Here is a 16,410-nt window from a genome sequence, read left to right as displayed (position 1 = left end):
ATATCAGTTGAATTAAAGGCCAAAAACAAAACAAAACAAAATATTGCCTTAAAAAAATCCCTACTGTCTCCCTCCAAGGTTGTCTTCTTGCACTGAGAAGTCTGTGGTTACAAAATGATCTCATTCTATCATCTGAGTGTGAAGACTCCTGAGGAGAAAGTAAAAGCTACTTCAGGGAAAACTTCCCAACAGAGACTGTGAAACCCCAGGAAATTGCCCCTAAACAGGGATCTCCTGCAGGCTGGGGGCCCCCAGATTCAGAACATGCCTTTGCCATTGGCTTCCACCTTCCAGAAACAGGATTTGCTACCTGACACTAGGACAGGTCAATGCTTAGTGTTTCTCCAGCACAACTGGCCAAGGGTTTACAACCAAAGCTTATAATTTAAAACTCACAATAATTGATCCGAGTCGGAGTCTACTGTGAGCACAGCAGGTCAGCAACACGTTTATTAGGAGGCCAGCAAGACAGCAGAGTGGGGCACGGCTAAGTGTTGGGGGCAAGTTTCCTTCAACTGCCCTTCATTGGCTCCATTGCCGTTAAGCCTCCCTTCTGGTATTCACACATGTTTGTCTGGCCGGGTGGTCTGTCCTTAGGAAGGGTAGAGTGGGGCAGGGGAAAGCGAAGCAGGAGAAGTGACATGGAGCAGGTGCAGCCTCCCCTTTGAGCCTCATTACTAGAACTCGGGGCAGTTCACCTGATCTGTGACAGTCATCTTCTCAATGTCGATGTTATTGGCAGTCAGGATATCCTTCAGATAGGTCACTGTTTCAGGAGGGAGATAACGGTTTCTTCCCAAGATCCAAACATGATCCATGTGAAAAAGCCAGATGATTGTGGTACAGGAGTACACGAGCGCGTAGTTCTCATAGTCGGTGGCCAGGACCCAGTACGGGGCCGTTGGCATCACTGCGAAGGGAGACAGGCAGCATTAGGAGGGACCAGGGCAAGAGAGAAAGCTCATCTTCAGGATTCTGGAAGTTCTATTCCTTCTAGACTTAACTTGGCTTTGTGTGGGACTTGTGCAAGGACTTTGAAAGATACTAAGGGGATCTTCCCCACTCTTTCCTGAATTTGGAGGGGGTGGTGGTGGTTGGTGCTTTAAAAGGCTCATCAGTGATGCCAATAGGCAGCCAAAATTAAGAACCATCGTTGTGGTCCTTGTTCCTTGTAGTAGTGGTCTCCTGGGGGTAACTGGGAGCTTAGCTGAACCCCTGGACTGACAGGCTACACTTAGCATTGGTTCCATGGAGGTATCACTTAACCAAGTGGAGTAAAGAACATAAGGCCAGGAACCCCAGCCCTTCTGAGTCTCAACCACGCAACTTCCTTTAGAAGCTGCCTCATGGAAGAGGCAGAAGCTAGAATTTTTGCTCTTGTTTATGTCTTCCTGAATAATCTTCAAAATCCTTCCATGCTTAAGAACATGGTAAGCCAGTTACAGTGTCATAGGCTCTTACTCATCAAGTGCCTATAAAGATTCATTGATCAGAGCTGGCGCTGTGACATAGTAGGTTAAGCATCCACCTGTGTGCCAGCATCCCACATGGGTGCCGGTTCAAGTCCCAGCTGCTCTGCTTCTGATGCAGCTCTCTGGTATGGCCTGTAAAGCAGTGGAAGATGGCCCAAGTCCTGGGGCCCCTGCACCCATGTGGGAGACCCAGAGGAAGCTCCTAGATCCTGACTTCAGATTGGCCCCACTCCGGCCGTTGCAGCCATTCTCTCTCTGTCTCCCCCTTTCTCTGTAACTCTGCTTCTCAAATAAATAAATAAATAAATAAATCTTTTAAAAAAGATTCATTGATCGACATCTGTAAAGTGTTAAAAGTCAAGATTAAGGGTGTCCTTAAGAGGAGAGATGGAGGATTTACCCTCTCCATTTGCATCTAAATACTGTGAACTTGGCCTCCACAGCTAAGGTCCAAGCCAAGGAAAACCCATAGCCCAACTTGTTAAGCAGAAGTTGCCCCCAAGTGGGAGAAAGCTGTGTGTTGATCCTCTAAGCACAAAAGATTTGGGCCCATATGCAGTCTCTAGTGATTTTCTTTCCCAGTTTTTCAGTCTCCCAGCTCCTCCACTCAAAAATAATTCTTATCAGATCAGAACCAGAACTCAACACTTGTGAATGACCTGAGAAGCCACTGGCTATAGGGGACAGTGTGTGAGTGCTTAGAGCTTGGCTGGGTGTCAAGGGCCCAGCTGGTGTGCAGGACAACACAAGAGGGCTGGCCCAGATGACCAGCCACCAGGGCCGTTCCTGCCCCTGACTCTCTGCTTATAAATAGGGAAGGAGAAGGACACCTGGCAGAGTGTGGATGGACGCCTAGACTGAGTAGAGTTTCTGACTCCCTTTTATAGCACTGTTGGTGCCCTGCCTGCCTGCCTCACTCACTCTGATAGAGAGTTGTGTCCATCATTCATCTGCTGTCTGTAATCTAAAATGGTTTTGTATTCTCAGATGGCTGAGAGCTCTTTGGCACTGAATGATTTTGGACAGATACCTTCCAGCAACAGCATCCCATCCCATCTGCATATCCCAGGCGTGAACACTCTGCTTCCTCTCACAGGGTCCAGCTCTCCAAAATACACATAGATATCTCCTCTTAGGCATGGAAAGGTTCCATCTCTCTCTTTACTAGAAGATGTAGGTCTCCTATTGCTTCCAGAAGAACTTCCAAACTAACATGGGATTCAAGGCCCTCCCTAACCTCCTATTCCACACACCCTCTCATGAACCAGGCTTCTTTATCCAGCCCTTCTCCTGTGCCATTCCCTCCACTTGGAACACCCATCCCCATAATATTCCTTACAGGCTTCAAGGCCCAGTGAAAACTACCAGTCCCTCCAACTCGAATAAATCTCTCCCTTCTAGACCTCCCCAGCCAACAGGCCATGTCTCTCTTTTAATACCTGTCCCAGGTTTCCCTAAGAAGATTGGGCACATAACATGCAACCTGCATTGTAATACCTTCCCCTGATTCATGTTATGGGAGAAACGCTCAGTTGAGGGTGTGGGGGCCTGGATTTAAGACCCAGTCCTACAACTAGTTAGTTCAATGCCTGCCCACATCACTCAGCTTTCTTGCACACCAGCCTCCTTCTTGGTAAAATGAACAATCGAGGCGCAAGCAAAGCCCTCACGGTCACAGAGCAGGTGTTAGCCAGTAGAGGATCATAGTCACCCTGGTTGGTACCTGCCAAGTCAGTTGCCCTCAGCCTTGTGATTTCTTTTCCCTGCTCCTTTCTTGGTCTATAAGAACCTCCTCTCTGCTCCACTCTGGGGACTTGGCTGGTGTGGGGTGGGGGAGTGCGGGGTGGGAGTGGGGGTGGGAGGAGGAGGGAGTGCTTGCTCTCCCAGCTGGGGATTTCAGTGTCTGCCCTATGGGTGGGAAGAGGGGCTCCCTAGTGTTTCCATCATTAGAAAATCTCACAGCCCTGAGCTAAATTTGCTAGTGTATCTACACCAGCCATAAAACTAAGATTTGGTGCTTTCTCTGTCGCCTGTGTCCATTCCTCCGTTAGCTCAGATCTCAGAGGGCAGATGCTTGTGATGCAATATCTTTCAGGGTCTCCAACCATTGACTAGACAGTGGCAGAGCCAGGACTCACACTTGCCTTCATTCCCACCATCTCCTGCCTCCAGGCTTTTGCACATGCCATCTGTTCTACCAGTTTGGGGGGGCCTCGGGTTCCTTTGGGAAACAAGAGTGGACCAGGTCTCTGGCTGCTCATGCCTGTGCCCTTCCATGTGAGCCTCACCTACTGAAATGCTGACCACAGTTTTATGGCGAACCTGCTGGTTACTTATCAGTATCCACACTGGAGTGTATGATCCATAAGGACAAATGCTGGCTCTGCCTTGTTCATCACAGCATCCCCAGCGCCCAGCCCAGTGTGGGGGAGTGCAGGAGGCGCTCAACAAATGACTATGTTTTGAATCATTGTGGATACACTCCCAAGAGACAGGCATGCTCCAACCTACAGTTCCAGCCTTCAGTCTTTATCTCCCATCCTCGAAACCTCACGTTAGGTGTGGGTACTCACACTGGAAAAACTTCACTCCCAACTTGGCGGGCTCCGTGAGGTTGCTCTGGGTGGCTTGGCCTTCAATTTGATTCACAGTTCCATCAGGTCTGCGATGAATTCAAACAAAACAACAACAAAAAACAAAATTAAAAATCAACCTGAACTCCTGGAAAGCCAAGAATGAATGTGTGACATGGTGATATCATAAATATTTATTTAGTTTCTGCCCCCAGTTCCTGGCACACAGCTCCTAAATCTCTCAGAACGTCCAGAGTGATGAGTGTCTGTTATGTGCCAATGAGAAGACAGGTAGCTGGGGACCCCTTCATATCTTCAGGATGGAGCTGATGGCCGGGAAGATCAAGGCATGATTAGAGGGCTGGGATTTTCAGCTCCAGGGAAGAGAGGTGGGATTGATCACCAATTGCCACTGATTGAGTCATTGCCAGATCATGAAGCCTCCATAAAAACCCTCAAGGACGGGGGTTCAAGTGCTTCCAGATTGCGAGCTCGTGGAAGCGTGTGGAGGGTGTTGTGACTGGGAAGGATGTGGAAGCCCCCACGTCCCTTCCCACAGACTCTGCCCTCCATCCATATCCTCTGCAATGTATTTTACAATACATGGGCAAATCTAGGTTCTGTGAGCTGCTCCAGGACATTGATAGAACAGAGGAAGGGGCTGTGGGAACTCCAGTTGGTAGATGGTCAGTCAAAAGCCCAGGCCACAGCTGGGGGCTTGCAGCTGGCATTTAAAGAGGGGACGGCCTTGTGGAACCAAACTGTTCACCTGTGGATCTGACACTATCCCCAGGTGGGCAGTGTCGGAACTGAATGACGGCGTTCCCAGCTGGTGCCTGCTGGAGAGCCGCTTTTTGGCTGGGAGAAATCCCCACCCATTCTGGTGACAAGAGGTGAAGTGTTCTGTGCTGTGTTGAATGTGTAAAAAGAAATGCAAAAGACACCAGGGGCCCTGGCGGCTAACACTGTGATTTCTGCCCTGAGAGGCTCCCAAAGGCAGCCTAGACCCTGGCTCCGTTGTGGAATCACTTGATTTGGCCCTGCCAAGGCAACCACAGGCTGGACTTGAGATTCAATAAACATATAGCAGGCCAGTTTTTAAGTTGGTAATTTCTTATGGCCTGCAAATGGTGTTATGAGTATCCAAATGGCTCTTGGCAGGAAAAGGTTGCCCATCTCTGCCTCAAGTGGCTGCAACAGCTAGGACTGGGCCAGGTGGAAGCCAGGAACCAGGAACTCCATCCCGGTCTCCCACATGGGTGGCAGGGGCACAAGTATTTGGGCTGTCCTCCACTGCCTTCGCAGGTGCATTAGTAGCCAGCCAGGCTGGAAGCAGAGCAGCTGGACCTCACACCGGTACTCTCATATGGGATGCCAGCCTCGCAAGTGACAATATGCTGCACCACACCCCGGTCCTCTTTTCTCTTTTTTGAACAAACAAAAGCTTTAAAGAACGAGAAGGGGCCAAAGGAATGAAGAAGGACTAATTTGGACAACCGAAAATAATGCGAAATAGAGAGTCTGGAGATCCACAAGCCTTCCCCGGCTTGGGGCCTCGGTGACATCCGCCCCAGCCGGGGGCCTGAGCGCTGAGGCCCCTTCCAGCTCACCAAGCATCTGAGCGTAGGGGCTTTCTTCGCAGGCAGTGTGAGGAGACATTCACCTTATCTCAGTGAGTATCGGCTGCGCCCAGATCTCAGGGGCATGAAATGTACAGAAATGCGCACTTTCCATTTGATTCCACCCGACACCGTGGGCAGGGCCTTCTCTGTCTTCCTGCTAGGCGAGATGGTCACGTATCCTAGCAGCGATGGCCTTAGGTTGGATGAAACATTTACACCCTCTCAAAGGGACCTAGTCACATCTCTGGATAAGTCCCAACCATCCCACGAGCCCAGGAGAGGGAAGAAAGGTCTGGAGAGGGGCAGAGAAGTGCGGGTGCTCGGGTATTGCGATGTGACACTCTTCCTAGCAGACTTGTGGAGGAGCTGCCTGCCCTTCCGTCCTCAAACGGCACAGGCAAATGAAAACTGGAGAAATCGTCCGTGTTAGGAAGTCGTTAGGTTAGTGCTGTACTTAGCGGTGCTGGATGGCCTAGAAACCAGAGGATGGTAGCAGGGCCGGGAGCTGGGGAAGCGGGCGCTCCCACGCCTGGCCACATCTTCTGTTTATTACCAGACAGGCCTGGGACCTTGCCTTGTCCTCTCACCTAGAACTCAGACAGCTGCGGAAGACCCAGGGTTTCTGTCTGCACACGGTAACTTAGCAACAGGCCAGGCTCTGCCCATTGTCACCTGCATTATTTTCCAGAACTGTTCTTAAAAAAACCTCGCTCTGATCACAAACTCACACCATGTTCATGGGGAAAACACATTTGTATTTTCAAGGGTAGCAGCAGATTCCCAGTAACAGGCAATACTTACTCAATGATTATTACACACCGGACCCTGTTTTGCTGAGTGCTTCACACGTATTACCTTAGTTAACGCTCAAACAGCTCTGTGGAGGTAGATTCTACTATCACTGCCATTTTACAGATGAGGAAAACTGAGGCCTAGAGAATTGTTACATTTAATCTAAGATCACAGAAGAAGAGGCAGAACTAGGATTTGAAACCAGGCAGCCTAATTCTAGAACCTGAGCCCTTCTTCTCCCAGCCCTACACCAGCTGTGTCGGGCCTCAGATTCTGCACTGGACAAGAGAGAAAGTTCCAGCTTAGCCCCCTGCTGTGCCCCCCACTCCTGCAATCCTTCTGGAAGGACAAACTCACCATTTTCCTGAACTAACAAACTTTTTTCCAAGTGCCCCAGGGTCTGAAACCCGAGTAAGCCTGGAGGCAGAGCAACCTAACACTTGGGACACAGTGAAAGAGGACTCCTGGCCAGCTCCCCGGGAGAGGTGGGGGCAGGGGAGGGAGCTCCTGGGCTTCAGGGTCTGTGTCACTGGCACTTGTTCTTAGGATGTGACTAACTATGTGCAGTGGGGTTGTGGTAGCTGTGGCCCATCAAACTCTTGTGAGATCTTCTGGGGAATCTGTGTCTGGGCGCCTGCAGCCCTTCCATGGGGGTCTGAACTGAGCTGGGTTTTTCTCTAGAGGTGCACAAGGCCTTTACTTGCTTCTCTGGTGTGTAGGGGGGCCTGGTTGCCACCCACTGGGGTGTGGCTCATAGGAAGGCTCCAAGGGGCCACAGAAAGCCTCTCGTGGCCTGGGCAGGCCAGACAGGGTCTCCTTGGAGTTGAACACAGTTCAAAGATCCTGTAGGGAACAGGAAGGACACCCCTCTACCCCAGCCTTTCTCTCATTTGTTTCCTGGTCTTTAAAAATGTTGGTAGGCACCAGCACTGTGACGTAGTAGGTTAAGCCTCCGCCTGTGGTGTCGGCATCCCATATGGGCACTAGTTCGAGTCCCAGCTGCTCCACTTCTGATCTAGCTCTCTGCTATGGCCTGGAAAAGCAGTAAAAGATGGCCCAAGTCCTTGGCCCCTGCACCTGCGTGGGAGACTCAGAAGAGGCTCCTGGCTTCTGGCTTCAGATTGGCCTAGCACCGCCCATTGCGGCCATTTTGGAGAGTGAACCAGCAGACGAAAGACCTCTCTCTCTCTCTCTGTTTCTCCCTCTCTCTGTCTGTAACTCTACCTCTCAAATAAATAAATCAATCTTAACAGAACAGAAAAAAAAGTGTTAGTAATAGTACCTACCGCAGGGTGGTTGTGGGGATTAAATTGATGTGTATTACACACACACACACACACACATACAAAGGGAGAGTGATGCCTGGCCCACAGGAAGGGCATAAAGGCCGGTTATTGTTGCTGAGATCTTTGTTGGAGGAGGGTAGGGAGGAAGGCACTCTTGCAGGGGCTTTTTAAAAATTGGCATTTGCTTGCCAGGGTGTAGATTGTTGGCTCATATGTTACTGTTAGAAGCCCTCTGTAATGGAAATCTGCACTTCAGGACATCCTGTTATACAACCCAGAATGTGAATGCACATCTATTTGGTTTCTGCTTGCAAAAAAACTAGGTAAAGCCACCTGGAGATGAGGTCACCTGTTATGGAAGGCAATGAACCCCCAGTTCCCGAAGTATCCAGCAAGGCTGGGCGTCCCCTGCCAGTCACTGATGTGGGAGGGGCTTCGGGCCTGGTTTGAGGTCACACAAGACGCTCCCTGAAGTCCTCTGTGAACAGAGTATTTATCTGCTATGATGGCACGCACCTGTCAGTCTGGGTCACCGTCAGGGTATACAGAAGGTGCTCAGCAAGTGAGTATGGAAATGAGGGAGTGGGCTCCGGTCCCCACGGTCCCTGCCTGCACAGGATTGTCTCAGTGGCCACAGTGAGCAGCCGTGGAGACCCCGTGGTGTGCGCCTCGGCCCTGGACGCCCTCCGGGATGCCGCTGGCCACTCACCTCAACTCCTGATTCAGCACTTTGATGTTTCCGTTCTCCATTAGTGAGTAGTTGGCCTGGATGCAGTTTCCTTTCTCAAAGCTCACCGGGATCTTCTCAATTTCGTACCATCGTCCGAGATACTGCAGAGACAACAAGAAGCAGAGCCAAGCCCCGTGCTGGCCGGGGACCTGCAGACTCTTCCCCATTGTGGTCTCTCAGAAGCAGAGCCCTTCCCCAGGGGAAACCAGGCAGAATGGGCTGCTTTGTTCCCCGCGGCCAGCGAGCAAGACACCGAGGGGATGGCCCATCTGTGAACCGGCTGTGCGGGCACCGGGTGAATGAATGCTACATTCTATTCCTAAAGGGCTCTTTCTTTTAGAGATGTTCTCAGTGTCCCTTTCAGCCAAAATCTGTGTGAAATCCCAGCCTCTGTAAAAGGAAGGGGTTGGCCTGGATGGCATGAGGCACCTTTCATCTCAAGCATTTTATGATTCGACAAGGCGACTTTGAGATGTCTGCAAAGCCACATGTGTGCAGTGTATGCAGGTTTCCCCCTACGACCCTGCACAGGGAGCGCTCAGTAAGTGTGTTATAACCCAGGTGATTAGGATGGCGAGTCCTGTGCCATCCCTCCGCTGGGGGCTTGCTCTCAGGCCGCAGCTTCAGGTATGTGGAGTTACCTGGAAGGAAGCTGCCACTGTGTTGGGGGGTGGGGTGGGGAAGGGCACCCTCATGCTTCCTTCCGTGCAGGCCTGGCATGCAGACCGTACCAATTTACAACCTCTGAAGAGGGCAGCTTGGCAACACCCAGCGAGGCTAAAAATATGTATGCTGTTTGGCCCAGAAGCTTCGCTTCTGAGAATGCATCCTGATATAAGAAATGAGGTTATTTGTTGCAGTACTGCTGGTGAGCGTAAAAGTGAAAGCCACCTAAGTGAGATCAGGAGGGGGCCGGTGCATAAATGCCAGCACATCTCTGCCATAGAGTTGCAGGCATCCTCTTTAAAAGAGAGACTTGCATTACCTCTAAGACATAGTTCACGAAAAAAGTCCAGCACAAAATAGCATCTGTAGCAAACTACTTTTTGTGTAAAAAATGGAGGAAAAGGTTGTTATATTAAGTTTCTATTGTTGTTACAACAAATTACCACAGATGTAAAGCACTATGGATCCCTTATCTTATAGTTCCATTGGTCAGAACCCTGACCCAGGGCTCACAGGGCAAAAATCAAGGCACTGGCTGCGCTCCCCTCTGGAGGCTCACTGAGCTGGGCTCTCTTGTCTGTTTGGGTCCCAGGGGCTGCCTGCTTCCCTTGGCCTGCCACCCCCTTCTTCATTTTCGAAGCCAGCGAAACCAGGTCAAAGCTTTCTCACACTGCATGTCTCTGATCAGTCCAGCATCACACATCTCTGAGCACAGCCAGGAAAGATTCTCTGCACTTCTGGAGTTATTTAAGGGTCACACTGGGCCCACCCAGATAATCCAGGCTAGTGTGGCCATCTGAAGGTGCATATCTTTAATCACATCCACAAAATTTCTCTTTCCACAAAAAGAAATATACCCACAGATTCCAGGGGCTAGAGCATGGACATCTTTGGAAGCCACTATCATGCCCACCACAATTATATTACACGTTTGTGCATGTATACGTTATCTCCTGAAAGATACACAATTTGTTGATTGCTGGTTGCTACTGGGGAGGGAAACTGAGTTATAGAGGTGGGAGGGATGTTCTGGACCTCTAGAATTTTGAACCATGTGAATATTTTCCTAGTCAAAACATTAGTTGAAATTAGTATATACATTTAAAGATGTATTTATTCAACAAAGCAAAGAGAAACACTTTCAAAAACTCAGAACTTTGAAAGAGAGAAAACAAAGGCAGGACTGTCTCAATCACAAGTGTATACCTGTGTTTCTGATTGTACACTCCCCACTCGTTTACTGAGGACAACTCTCAATGAAAGCCACTGAACTCAGGACCAGTGCCTGGTGTAGCCAATGGGATAAGCTGCTGCTTGTGTCACAGAGAGTCCAGTTATAGAATCCAGAATATAGAAAGAACTCTTACATCTCAATAATAAAAGGATAAATTGCCCAATTAAAAGACGGGCAGCGCTGTGGCATAGTAGGTAAAGCTACTGCTTGTGATGGTGGCATCCCATACGATGCCAGGTCCTGTCCTGGCTGTTCCACTTCCAATCCAGCTCCTTGCTAATGCACCTGAGAAAGCAGCAGAAGACGGCCCAAGTACATGGTTCCTGCCACTCACGTGAGAGACCTGGACAGATTTCCAGGCTCCTGGCCCTTGGCTTCATCGTGGCCCAACCTGGGCCATTGTGGCCATTTGGGGATGAACCAGCAGATTGAAGAGCTGTCTCCCTCTCTCCCTCTTTGTAACTCTGCTTTAAAAAAAAAAAAATGAAAAAAGATGGGCAAAGGATTCGAATAGAAGATACACAACTAGTCAATAAGCACACTGAAATATGCTCAACATTCTCAGTCATTATAGAGATGCAAATCGAGCCCACAGTGAGATACCACTTCACAACCACTACAACTGGTTATAATCAAAGGCAACAATAGCCATTGTTAGAAAAGATATGGAAAGACTGGAATTGTACATTGTTGGTTGGAATGTTAAATGGTGCAGTCTTTGGAAAACAGTGTGTGTGGCCCTGCCACAGCCCCGAGAGACCTGGATGGCATTCCACCCCTGGTTGTTGTGGGCACTTGGAAAGTGATCGCTCTCCCTCTTTCAAATACATAAAAATAAACACAAATATAAAGAAACCCTTCTAATGAGGACATGTCTTAAGGGTGAGACCGTAGGCCTGAGTCAGCAGCCGTGGGATCTCTGAGTGGTGCCGTCCAGTAGCTACCCCTATGTGCTGCCTGCTTCTCTCCCTCCATCCCAAGGAAACAGATCATTTTGGGGGGAGCTGATGACGTTGATACTTGCAAAGCAGCCCTGGGCAGATTGGCAGCAACCCCACCTGGGGACAGTGTTTAGGAGGTGACAGGCCTGCAGCAGGGGCTGTCAATGCCCTGTCCCATATCCCTGCAGCCCCCACCTGTGCCACCGTGGGCAATTCCCACCCTCTGCAGGTTTCCCACCTGAGCTCAGCCAGAGGTCTGCTGGCCCCCCGCGAGGGCCCTAGGAGCTGCACTGTACTCGCTTGCTTGCTCAGCAGATCCCCACCCGGGCTCCCTTAGGGTTTCCCGGCCTCACCCTCTCACCTTCCCGGCCCACACCCCACTCCCATACACCCTCTGCCCTCAGTCCTCAACGCAGGGTCTGGAGACCCCAAACAAGTAAGTGCATGTCCCCAGGCTTGCGGGGACGTGAGAGAGAATTGTGCCACGATGCTTGTTCAAGAAAGAGACACGGCAGCCTCTGACCACACCTTGTGCACGTCAAAGTTCTCCTGCACGGGAGGGGTGGGGCACCTGCCCAGGTGGAACGCCTGCCCCTGCGCCACGGAGATCAGGCCGGCCAGCGCCGGGAGCAGCAGCAGCAGCGTGGGCGCCATCTGGGGGCCGGCGGCTGCACCGGAACCTGGAGCTGCGGAGGAAACAAAGCCGCTGGAGTTGTGAGCCTGCAGAGGCCGCGCAGCCCCGCCCCCGCCCCCTCAGCCGTGGGGACCCGTGCCCCCTCAGGGGACCCCGGTTAACAGCGCCGCCGTCAGGCCGTCCTCCCCTCTGGCACACTCTGCCGGGGTTTAGCGCGGATTTCGCTAACCCACCCCCATCCTAATTTATTAGGCCTTTCTCCAGGGTGCGGGTCTTCTCTGATTCACCCCCCACCCCGACCCGGGACCCTGGAGTGTCAGACTCAGAAAGGAACAGCAGCGGCGTGGGGCAGCGGCAGGTAAAGCGGGCGAGAGAAGCCTTCCAGCAAGCCGTGAGAGGGAAAAGCTAAACAAACAAAATCGTGTGCAGGGTTTGAAGTCTTAGGCCTCCCTGTTGGCCAGCCTGAGAGTGGGCCTGGGACCTCCACAGGGAGCGGGGCGTGTATGTTTTGGGGGGGGGGACCTCCAGGGTCACCCCGAATGGGCTTGAGTTCTGGCTCTGCTGCACAGTAGTGTCCTGGGTCTATCTGTGCCTCAGTGGCTGTCTGTGAAGTGGGACTAACACTCATAGCTGTGAGCAATCCATGAGATGACCTAGTACTTCAGTCTCAGTGCTCCGGGATCCCTAGTTGTTGTTGAAAGGCAGCTACAGATGATTGCATTATTGCATTTCCCAAACTTCCTTGTTTTTGACATTCTATTCAGAGTATTTTTCATAGACACTGGGCATTTAACCAGGGAAGGACCTTCAGCTGATGGGTGATTGTGCAGCCAAGTGTTCCAACCGGAGGGTCCTGAGGAGGGTTAGCCCGCTAGGGGAGGGAGATCATGCCCGGCCCCCAACCTCTCCCCCTCCCCCCACTTGCTGGCCTTGAACTCCTGCTTCCTCCCTTCCTTGTGGCTGCTTAGCCGGTAGCTAAGCTAAGCTGCCACGAGCTATTTCCAGCTCCTTGCCTCTCCCTGGATGAGGCTGACTGAGTCAACGCATGCACAGTGTTCTCAGATCTGAGCATTTAAAAGGCTGTGTCATAACAGGCATAATTATAACCACTTTATTACAAGCCTCGGAGCCTCCAGATAACTTTAATAATCAATAGCTTGTCTTCTGGAGGCTTCCTTGCCTGGTTTTCAAAAGAACGGTTATGTAATGAGGGAAAGCTACCAGCTGAGGCTGGTGGGGGAGGGGTGGTAGCAGAGCCCCCTCCCCCACCAGCCTCACCCCCCCCCCCCCCCAGTGAAGTCTGCCTGGCACCACCTTGCTTCCTCTGGGAGACTCCTTTTCCCCATCCGCTCCCACCACCAAATAAACGCCTCCTGTCTTTTAACCTTTTCAGGGATGATGGGCTTGCAGGAATGCAACCCAAGCCCACAGAAATCTGTGTTCATTTTCAAGAGATTCTCAGAACCTCGGCGGCTCATCTCAGAAGACCCAAGCCAAGTGCCCTGTACAGAGAATCTAACTGCAGAGGGTGGCCACTCTATGCATGTTCTGCAAGACTCCCCCCAACATGGACAGGGCCTTGGAGGGCACCTAGCCAGTCCCCCCCCCACGCTGTCTTCCAAGTGTGCGGATGGGGAAACTGAGGCCTCGAGGGGAGAAGCTGTGACTCCAGCCTCGGCCCCCGGCTTCCTCCTGTGCACGCTCCTGTGCTGTCTTTCCATGAGCACTTGCCTCTGTGACCTGAGACGAATGTGGCGTCAGCACGTGACAGTTAGAACAAAAGGCAGTTCTCCATCTGATTCTGACAAATGTCTTATTACAAAGCGTTCCTGGTGGGCTGGAACATATTCTTTAGCTCTGTGGGAGGATTTCAGAACAAGACTAATCCCCCTGATTGCACCTCTCCCAAAGATGCTTCTTGGCTGCAGTAGCTTAATTCCCATGGTCAGAGCTCCCTGTGAGATGCAGGATTGATAGCATCGCCAGCATTTTCCAATTCCCCTTCCGTGGGGGTCACCCAACACTTAGCGAGCGTGTTATTAAGGTATGCCTATGACCTTGGATGACATATAGATTGCATACGACATACACTTATATTTTTCTTGCCCAAATGAGAGCTTTAAATACTTTCAAAAGGAGATAGAATTTATTGGATATTATTTTAAATTGAATATTAAATAACTAAAAAGTAATTCCACTATGGCAACACTGCATCTATCTTGGACCAGGCACTGCCTGCGAATCTCTGCATACACCCATTGATCTTCTTCATGGTGAGGGCTTGGCATTAGTGTTTTAAGTGTGTTCTGCCCTGAGTCTCTACAACACCTCATCTGGAAATGATCTCTGCAGATATTCTCTTTGTCCTAATGGAGATAATGGCCCCAGTTCCTCCCCTTCGGTAAACCGCGAAGCCAGAATTTAAGCTCAGCTCTCCTAAGAGCCCTTGCTCTTGGTGCGTGGGGGTTTCTGTGGACACAGTCCTGTATCTCTGGGAGCTGCAGATTTTAAGGTTGCACATACAAAATAAAACATGTTGCCACAAGTAAATACATCTTTAAAAAAAAAAAACCCACTTGGCCACCAACTCCAACAAGAATGGAAGGAAATATTTCTATGCCATATTGTGAAGTGCATTTTCTATTCCCACAGTTAGTTCCAGGTTTCACTTAATTTCACTGTAATGCACAGTTGGATAACTCCATGAGAACTCATCTAGTGCGGTACTGGTGCGTGGAAAATTGTCTCATTGTTTCATTCACAAGGGGGAAGGCATAGCATAAACAGAAGGCTTGGGGTGAGTCAACATTGACTTTGGTCTTATCTTAGGCCTGATGCTTATCACAGCTGTGCCTCAGTATTGGCACCTGAAAAACAGCACTAATAATACCTACCTTGTATGTTAGTTTGAAGAAAAAGTGAGACCAAGTTCATAAAGCTACTACATAGGCCCTCGATCGGTGGTTCTGAATTTTAGTTGAAAGGGAACAATGAAAGACCATGACTGCTTCTATTTTAAGCATTATTTATCATAAATGAAAACTTAACTATGGTACATACCTTTTTTTTTCACCAAGAAGAGAGTGATGTCCACGAATTCATCCGACGTGAGATAGCTCTCTTGGTGACTGGCTTCTCCCACGTTATTTATAAGCTTCATTGGGTCATTAGGCCTTAATCTGCATGCATGCCACACCCCCTACAGTTCTGAGAGCTGGCCTAAAAGCCCAGCTCTGTATGAAACACAGATGGGATGTTGTGTCCATTCCCCTGCCCCCGGTTTCCTTCACAGCTGCTCTCCTAAGAAGAAACAAGGAGTTATTGTGTGTGCGTGTGTGTGTGTGTGTGTATGTAAATGAGACAGGGAGAGAAAGCACATTTTCATTCAAAACATCTTTTTTGCTACGTGGACTTCTTTGATTTAATTTTTTCCAGTCAGATGCACTTTTAAATTCCAGCAAGATGAGTTGCAGTATGTTTTCAAACAGCTGGTATTTATTTTTCATTTTCTGTAAATGAACAGTCAACAGTTCCCTTTTCTAATACAGAGTCTGGACTCCACCCCATGTGGTTGCTGGACCGGAGTGGGGCTCAGTTAGCAGAGAGGAGTAGGAACCAGAGCTGCTTTGCTGTGGTGTCCTGGGCAAACCCTCAGCTTCCCTAAGCCTCAGAGTCCTCTTTGTGCAGTAGAGGTGGTCACTTCTGTCCCCTCCTGAGCTGCATGTGGAAGGGAGGGAGGTACCAGCTCTGCAAGCCCAGAAAGCAGAAGGTGGCTCCGGTGGCTCCTCTTTCTGTGCCTTCAGGACCCTGCCAGCTCCATGTGCTAGGCAGCCCATCACTGCTGGGGGGGGTCCTGCAATTCACCCAAGGCAGAGTAGGCGCTGACACGTGAGAAATCCCGCAGAGCACAGGCATGCTGAAGAACAGGCGGCTAGGAGGATGAGTGCAGGGCCCATCCCAGATCCACTTCAGCAGCCTGCGGGGGAGGGGTGGGGGGACTGCCGAAGGGACTGCCGAAGGGACTGCCTCGAGGGACGTGGTAAGCATCCCGGCCTGGGGGACACAGCCTAACTGCTCAGGTACAAGTAAGGACCCCTCTGTCCCAGCCATCTGTGATTTCAGAGCGGTCCCGTGTTAACAGTGCTAGCGTGTTAGGCACACGCCATGCTGTGAATGGCCACCCGTGGGCAGCAGCGGAAGGAAGGCTCAGGGGACTGGACACGGGCACTGGGAGGCCAGGCCTGGCTCAGGTCTCCTGAGACCTCGGGGACCAGGCAGCTTGTGCTGTCCTCTCAATGATGTGACCGCCAACGGGGACATAAGCCCTGTCTTATTTCAGCGTGGGTGTCCCAAGAGGCCATTACCACGTTATTGTCCACACCGAGGGAGTGATCCGCCAGCCTCTCCTGGGAGCTCAGCGTCCTCCTCCCAGTAGACCCATGGGAAGAGGGCAGGTCTGG

At 50.7% G+C, this 16,410-nt stretch overlaps 1 protein-coding gene across 1 annotated transcript; it reads right to left on the bottom strand.

Annotated features, from left to right (window-relative positions):
* Positions 1-420: 420 nt before the first annotated feature.
* Positions 421-15,064, bottom strand: APOD (apolipoprotein D; the record flags this gene model as incomplete). Its single annotated transcript, NM_001082258.2, is given in 5 exon segments — positions 421-910; positions 4,046-4,134; positions 8,455-8,576; positions 11,845-12,004; positions 15,012-15,064. Coding segments are annotated over 4 exon segments (570 nt in total). The 3' UTR covers positions 421-677.
* Positions 15,065-16,410: the final 1,346 nt, after the last annotated feature.

Source organism: Oryctolagus cuniculus, chromosome 4 (genome assembly GCF_964237555.1).
Source record: "Oryctolagus cuniculus chromosome 4, mOryCun1.1, whole genome shotgun sequence".
In the NCBI taxonomy this organism is placed as follows: Eukaryota; Metazoa; Chordata; class Mammalia; order Lagomorpha; family Leporidae; genus Oryctolagus; species Oryctolagus cuniculus.
Note: the sequence above shows the minus strand (reverse complement) of the source record. Positions and strands in the feature narration are given on the sequence as shown.